We start from the raw sequence: 7,934 nt of genomic DNA on the forward strand, positions 1-7,934 counted from the left end.
ACTGACCTTTTCCAGTCCTGTGGCCACTACTGAGTTTTCCAAATTTGCTGGCATATTGAGTGCAGCACTTTAGAATTTGAAGTAGCTCAGCTGGAATTCCATCACCTCCACTAGCTTTATTCATAGTGATGCCTCCTAAGGCCCACTTGACTTCGCATTCCAGGATGTCTGGCTCTAGGTGAGCGATCACACCATTGTGGGTATCTTGGTCATGAAGATCTTTTTTGTATAGTTCTGTGTATTCTTGTCACTTCTTAATATTTTCTGCTTTTGTTAGTCCATACCATTTTTGTCCTTTATTGTGCCCATCTTTGCATGAAATGTTCCCTTGGTATCACTAATTTTCTTGAAGAGATCTCTAGTATTTCCCATTTTATTGTTTTCCTCTGTTTCTTTGCATTGATCATTGTAAATCTATTTACCTATATAAATAGTTAGATACAAATGATCCTCTGCTTATGGATTATAATTATGAATTAGAGTGGGCTAGGATCAAGTCTACTGCAATAACTATTTAACATTTTAAAAGATAACTTCAGATTTAGCCAAAAACAAATTTATTGTTACCTAGCCATAGTCACCGAATAATGAATGGGAAGGTATGCTACTCAACCTAGTAAAAACTGGAAGTATATGATGATTACAGAAAAATACTTCAAGTCACAAAATGCTATGGATAAAAGAGCTCAAGAATATCCAATTAGATTTAGGGCTTACATTGGACTTTCATCATTGATTTGTTTTACTCATCTCTCCATAGTTCTATATGCTAGAATTCTATTATTGAATAGAATTTTAGATACAGGATTTGCTCATTTCATATATTCCCCCCCCCACCTCCTTTGGAAGTTTAACATATTTCCTGATATTTTGGGAAGCAAAAGTTTAACTTGAGAAAAGAAGATGGGACTGTATCTGCATTTTATAGGGATATTTGGTCCTTAAATGAAATGTATTCATCCTAACCTCCAGTGAGCTCTGGTTAATTCATCTGCCTTAAGGAGACAGAGTCAGCATTTCTCTATGTACTGTTGTGGTGGGCTAATATTTTGACATATTAATTGCCTATCTCTTTTCCTTATTTCCTTTCTCTCTGTTCCAGCAGAAAGTGAAAGATCTGTGTTAATTGTTCCAGGGGAGACCCTCCCTGGTGGCACAGTGGAAAGAACCCACCTGCTAATGCAGGGGACACAGGTTGGATCCCTGGTTGGAGAAGATTCCACATGCCGTGGAGCAACTAAGCCCATGAGCCACAATTACCGAGCCCCAGCGCTAAGGCCTGCAAGTCCTAACTATTGAGCCTGTGTGCTGCAACTGCTGAAGCCCACATGCCTAGGGCCTGTGCTCCGCAGCAAGAGAAGTCACCGCGATGAGAAGCCCGCATGCAGCAATGAGACAGTAGCCCCCGACGGCATGTCATGAGGCAGAAAGCAGAGGTGAATACATGTCTTTTTGGCTTTTGTTTACTAAAGGCCTAAATCTTTAGAGGGAAGGAATTTCTAGATCTAGATAGAGGATTTTGAAGAAACAAAAGCAGGTAAGAATTTCCTCCAAAGTGAAGGACTGAAAAGAAATGTTCTCTGGCTAGAAGGGGCAAGGGATACATATATGAGCATGTGTGCACACACACATACACTTGGATGCCTTGTTGGAGTATAAGATTCTAGAGCTGTGGTACAAACCTAGGAAAAGACAAATGAAAGTCCACGAAAGACTGATGTTAACTGTCACTATCTCTCCATCCCACCCTAACTGATGCTAGCAGAATGGGGGCTCAGAATTAGAAATTCTGCTGAATTATAAACGATAATTACATATCCAGCTCACCTGAATTTGTGGGTTGAGATTCACGTTTAACACACTAGTTAGGAAACACTGCTATATCATGTGAGTATGTGTAGCTTTAATGATGTTCATCAAAGAGTTATAGCAAACAAAATGGAAATAATCTAAATGCTATTTAACTATATTGATTATAATATACATTTATGTGAAAATTGGGGCTTCCCTGGTGGCTCAGATGTAAAGAATCTGCCTTCCAATGCAGGAGACACAGGTTCTATCCCTGAATTGGGAAGATCTCCTGGAGAGGGGAATGGCTACCAATTCCAATATTCTTGCCTGGAGAATCTCATGGACAGAGGAGCCTGGTGGGCTACAGTCCATGGGGTTGCAAAGAATTGGACACAACTGAGCGACTAACATATATGAAAATTATTTATTTAAAATATTTATGAGATTGTTTAATTATGTAATGATGTTCCAAATACTCTGTGATATAAAATTATGTTATGACATACGGGCAGTAGGATACAATTTTGAAAGAAAAATATATAGGTAGACATAAAGGATAAACTTGGAGAATATATGTTACATGAGGGGCTTTAATGTTTCCCTTTAAATTTTTATTTAATTCCTAATATTCTACAAATAACAGGTATTTCTCTTATAATAATATAATAAAAATCATAAAATGCAATTCATTTACACTTTGCACTGAAAATACTACACCCTGCTTTTATGGAAAAGGTCAGAGAGAGAAGGCTCCTGTCCTCACACAATTCTGCTAATATGGTGACTGGAACAGTTGTCCCTTCACCTGCCAGGCTATTATTGTCACAATTATGCTTACAGAAACTGGTGAAAGAGCAAGAAATAAATGAATAAATAAAAAAATAAAAACATGAAATTAAAGAACTGAAAATGAGAAAAACTAAATATAATTTGAGATGGAGAAAAATGAAAATGCTCTTGCATTTTCTCTTTTAGCCTGTGCATGCATGTGTGCTAAGCTGCCTCAGGCGTGTCTGACTCTGTGCAGCCCTATGAACTGTAGCCCGCCAGGCTCCTCTGTTTATGGGATTCTCCAGGCAAGAATACTGGAGTGGATTGCCCTGCCCTCCTCCAGGGATCTTCCTGACCCAGGGATTGAACCCATGTCTCCTACATCGGCAGGCAGGTTCTTTGCAACTAGCTCCACCATAGGGTCTAATGTAAAGTAAGTACTTAGCAATAGTGGTTGAGACTGAAAACAAATAGGGAAAGGAAACTCTGTAGTTTTCCTGAATATAAAAAGGAAGCTGTGGCTTACAAATCTGATTTATTTTCTAAACATCATTATTATTATAAAATATAAAAATATAAAACATTATTAGTAGTAGTATTATACATATTTTCTAAATAAAAACATTGGAGTTAAGGAACTCCAACATGTAGATTACTAAGTATCAGAATGGATGAGTATTTATTATTAAATAAGATGATATATGTTCTGATGAGTTCTAATTTTGATTTAATAATGAGTTTATATATAATATTAGCATATATATAGTCTACATTTGGAGGAGAACTAGATAAGTAAATGTAAAATGTATTCTGTAGAAACAAAAATTATAAATATGGCAACATTTAATTTGAATTGTTACATATTAAAAGTATCTGAACTAGTTATTTCTCAATGCTTTTCTATAATTAGTAACAAATATACATAAATCAAATTAGGTAATTTAAAATAATGCATTATTATTTAGCACTTAAATACTTCCTATTATTAGAAAGTATTTCAGTATCAATATGACAAATTCATATAATATCAATATAAGTTATGGCAACAGGAGATTAAATTACACTGATTTTAAATTTCACATATTATAAACTTAAAATTCTCATAAGAAACTCCTTTTATTATATTTGAAAAGTTAAAGAGTTAGTCACTCAGTCGTGTCTGACTCTTTGTGACTCCATGGACTGTAGCCCTCCAGACTTCTCCATCCATGGGATTTTCCAGGCAAAAATACTGTAGTGGGTTGCCATTTCCTTCTCCAGGGCATCTTCCTGACTCAGGGATCGAAGCAGGGTCTCCTGCATTGCAGGCAGAGCCCATCATATGAGCCACTAGGGAAGTCCTTTTATTATATTTGCTCTGATCAGATTGCTATACTTTCAGCTGTTTTCCTCAAACTGAAAACAAACCTGGAATTCTTATTGACACAAAACATTATGACTCAGTGGGTAAAGAATCTGCCTGTAATGCAGGAGACATAGGAGACATGGGTTTGATCCCTGGGTCAGGAAGATTCTCTGGAGAAGTAAATGGTAATCCACTCCAGTATTCTTGCCTGAAAAATCCCATGGACAGAGGAGCCTGGTCGGGTATAGTCAAAAGGGTCACTAGGGTTGGATGTGACTGAGCAACTAAGCATGCCTATTAGCTCTCCAAATACTCGTGGTTTCTTGGTCCGTCTTAAAATTGTACTTACCCTTGGGAATGTTGCTGAGTTTATTTCGTTGAAGAATAAGCAACTTTAGAAATGGAAGCCGATTTCTCAAGCTGCCTCTGTGGCGTTTCACCCATGAGGACTTAAAACTGGGTAGATCCAATAATACTGAGTGAATGGCATTGTTGCTGAGGTTTAATATTTCCAAAGCATGAAAATGTTCAAGAGAGCTTAAGGTTATTTTTGATATGAGATTGTTACTAAGGTCCAGGTGTTTTATGTTCCATTCTTCTTTCTTCATGTGAGTTTGTAAGAGAACCCTAAAGAAATTGGAACTTTCATCCACCGTGGGTGCTACCTGTGATATGTCCATGGGTATTTCATGCTTTCGAGCAAAAGAGCAATTTGTTGTAAGATATCCATTCCATTGGCAATTGGAATTGAATAAAATACTGCTTTTTCTTGATGGGTTTGTCATTGTGTCAGTAAAATAAAGACCTATAACCATGGTAATCACTCTGAAACACAGGTTTTTCATAATGCCTAGAGAAAGAAAAATTGAATGACTTATGTACAAACAGCAAATAAGCAGAAAATTTAATTTTCAATTTAAGACTTAGCAAAGTTATCTTGCCTTGATTGTCAATTTAAGTGGATGTTTGATTTCTTACAAATCGAGGTAAAAGTAACTGCCAAAATGGTATACACTACGGTGTAAAATTATATTTGTGTCACATTTTAAAAGAAAGACCCTCACCCCCAACTGCCCTCCACCCCGATCTGTCAAAAAATACATATTCGCTTGGGTCTCACCTCTGTCTGCTTTTCCAGGACCATTCACCCTACAGTCTGCTTTAGACTGAGGGAAACCTACCAAGATTAAACACTTCCGTGTTCCTTGCTGGTCATTAGCAGTGAGTAAAGTCTATTATGCTTATCTTACAGCACTGTAATCAGCCGTGCGCTTTACCATGTGAGTGACAAGTCATCTAGTTACACTAAACCACAGAACTGTGTTGGTGAAAAGTTCAGCTCGTGAAAGAGACTCATGATTATTTTAAATGACTGGAGGAACTACAAGCTTTGTCTTTGTGGCTTTGGTGACCTTTCAAATCCTCCTGAAATGAGACATACACAACACTAAAAAAAGTGGGGGGCGGGGGGAGTTATAAAAAGGATGCTTTGCCTAGGACCCAAGAAGATGTAAGATACAGAAACTCAAGTATCTTCTTCACCAGAGATTCTTGAAAGCAATCAAAAGCTTTAAAACAAGTATATACAAATCACAATGCCTGAAGGTATACACAAAAATAATTTTAAAAGAAAAGTAAGTGAATACTTTTGTGATTTAATTACTAAATTCCATTAAAAAAATCAGTGTGTGTGCAGATAACCACATGATTCAGCAGGTAGGTTTACGACAAATCACCCTTTCTGCTCTAATGGCACCACTCTCATTCTCATCATTCATCTGAGTGCTAGAATGGGCTAGCTAGTTTTCCTGCCCTTTTTACTGCCTCTTGATTTTCCTTCTTGGTTTATCCAATGAACTTCCGAAGGGTTACTTCCCCACAGTACTGTTTTCCTCATTTCATTCCCTCATTCAAAATCCTTAAAGGGATCCTCAGTGCCTATAGTCCAAATCCCTCGGGTCAGCATCCTAGGCTTTGTATTATTTACATAACTTTACGAACTAGTTTTGAAAGCACATGTGGAGTACCTATGAGATGAGGCTCGTGCACCTCAATATATATGCAGAGCTCATGCAAAAATCAGCTTTTGGTTCACTCTAATTCCAAGCCCAAAGCCGTTTCCTCTTCTCAGTTCAAAACCTACGTATGTCCTTCTAGATCTATCACAGATCCTATGGCCTGAAGACCCTTTTTCCTGCTTTGGCCTCTATTTTATCCAGAAACCTTTCAATAAATATCTATTGAATGAATGAATATATGTTAGTAACATTCAATTTGACAGAATATCAATACTATCCTGCATTGCTTTGCATCTGTTTTAAACACCCCAAAAGACAACAGCTCCCAGATGGTAAGGGCCATGTTTTTATATATATACACATAAAGATAAAAGTTCCCCCACTTTTTAATATTTTTAATACTCTTCAGTCATAGGGTTATGCTGTATATAAATAGGGCTGTATCTATATCATCAACCTATTTATCATCTAAAATGTATACATACATACAGAAAAAGTTCCCCTACTTTAAAAATATTTTTAATAGTCTTCAGTCTGTCATAGGACTATGCTATCTATAAATAGGGATATATCTGTATCATCAACCTATTTATCATCTATAAATTTCTATATTTTCCCTCATGTTCTATATTTTTATGTCTGCAGTCTATCAGAGGGTTATACTCTGCTTGGATAAATGAATAGATGGAATGAATGAAACTTACCATTTAACTTTTTAAACTTTGGTGTCATATAAGGTCAAATCTCCCATATTTTGAAGGGCATCTAAATTCAGGTACACATGGCCATGAACTGCAAAGGTGCCCTACAGCATGGAGGAGTGATTGATTTTTAAAGTGTACCTCTTATGTAATACCAGCAATTGAATTAATTTGTATAGTCAGAAAGGTATTTGTTACTACATTCAAAGCTTAAATCATCAGTATACAATTATATAGCAAGCTAATGTCACAGTATCAGCAATAACAGAAAAAAGTCATCATTCATAGGCATACTATAATTAATATTAAAGAGAAACATGTGGTTGAAAAATTTTTTAAGGGGACTTAAAAAAAAATCACTTTTCCCCACTTACCTGATTCTAAGTTGAAGAGATTTATCTGTAGCTAGTAGATTTGACTTCAGAACAGCTGATAAGGATAACTTTATATCTTAAAATGAAAGGTATTAATTCATAAATTAAAAAATATTATACAACAATGCAAACCAGCCATAATATACATACGTCCCCTCTGCATTGTTGTATGGCAGAAACCAACACATCACAAAGCAATTATCCTCCAATTAAAAATAAATTCAAAAGATTTTATATATATATAAAATAAACTTCTATGTTAGGTAAGGAACATCTGAGAACTCTGGAAATATTTTCCGAGACTATTGGAGACAATTAGGTAAAATATAAATCTATAAATGGACACATTCAAGCTGAAGTTATGAGGAAGCAGTTAGAAATACTGGGTGTGTCAGTGAGAGGCAGGGAGAAAGCAGTAGAAAAATCAGAAAGTAGAACGGAAATGAGTCCATTCCTATATGAAAGTTACCACAATTAGAAGAAAAAAGCGCAAGAGGATAGTTTTGCCAAAATGTAGAAAGCACACAACAGGAACACTGTTTCTTGGGCATACCTCTGGTCCTCAGGGATTCTTTCCAGTGGGCTCTCTCCAAATCATGGCAGGTGAGGATTTTAGACCTGAACCTCTGAGGCTCCACCCATCGGCCCTGGAGCCCGCCCTCTGGCAAACCTTTAACCCTTTCTTATCTAAGCTCTGGCCTCTTGCAGAGAGGACAGACCCTGTAGTGCATATTTCCCTGGGATGCTGGGGAAAAGCCACCAGAGAGAGAGGCCTTCTGCAGTGCAGAGGGCAGGACCTTCCAGACTGGGACTGTACAACTTCTCACTCTGAGCTCTAGGATTCCAGAGAGATGACATAAATACTGGGGGTGCCCAATTCTCAAGCTATTCAACATGTTTATAGGAGTAAGTAGAAACCTGCCAATATTCT

The 7,934-nt window shown here is 36.9% G+C and overlaps 1 protein-coding gene across 5 annotated transcripts in view; it reads right to left on the reverse strand.

Annotated features, from left to right (window-relative positions):
• LRRC66 (leucine rich repeat containing 66) overlaps positions 1-7,617 on the reverse strand; it is a 29,247-nt gene extending 21,630 nt beyond the window's left edge. The window contains exons 1-4 of one of the 5 annotated variants that reach the window (XM_042251411.1): positions 7,557-7,617; positions 7,004-7,079; positions 6,633-6,733; positions 4,260-4,760 (exon numbers count right to left, since the gene is read on the reverse strand). In XM_042251411.1, the coding sequence (XP_042107345.1) occupies positions 4,260-4,760; positions 6,633-6,660 (529 nt within the window). In that variant the 5' untranslated portion in view covers positions 6,661-6,733; positions 7,004-7,079; positions 7,557-7,617. Of the gene's footprint in view, positions 1-4,259; positions 4,761-5,030; positions 5,347-6,632; positions 6,734-7,003; positions 7,080-7,556 lie in introns of those variants that run through there. The other 4 variants (XM_042251412.1, XM_042251413.1, XM_027970994.2 and 1 more) reach the window with 4 other exon arrangements.
• Positions 7,618-7,934: the final 317 nt, after the last annotated feature.

This window comes from Ovis aries, chromosome 6 (genome assembly GCF_016772045.2).
Source record: "Ovis aries strain OAR_USU_Benz2616 breed Rambouillet chromosome 6, ARS-UI_Ramb_v3.0, whole genome shotgun sequence".
Lineage (NCBI taxonomy): Eukaryota > Metazoa > Chordata > Mammalia > Artiodactyla > Bovidae > Ovis > Ovis aries.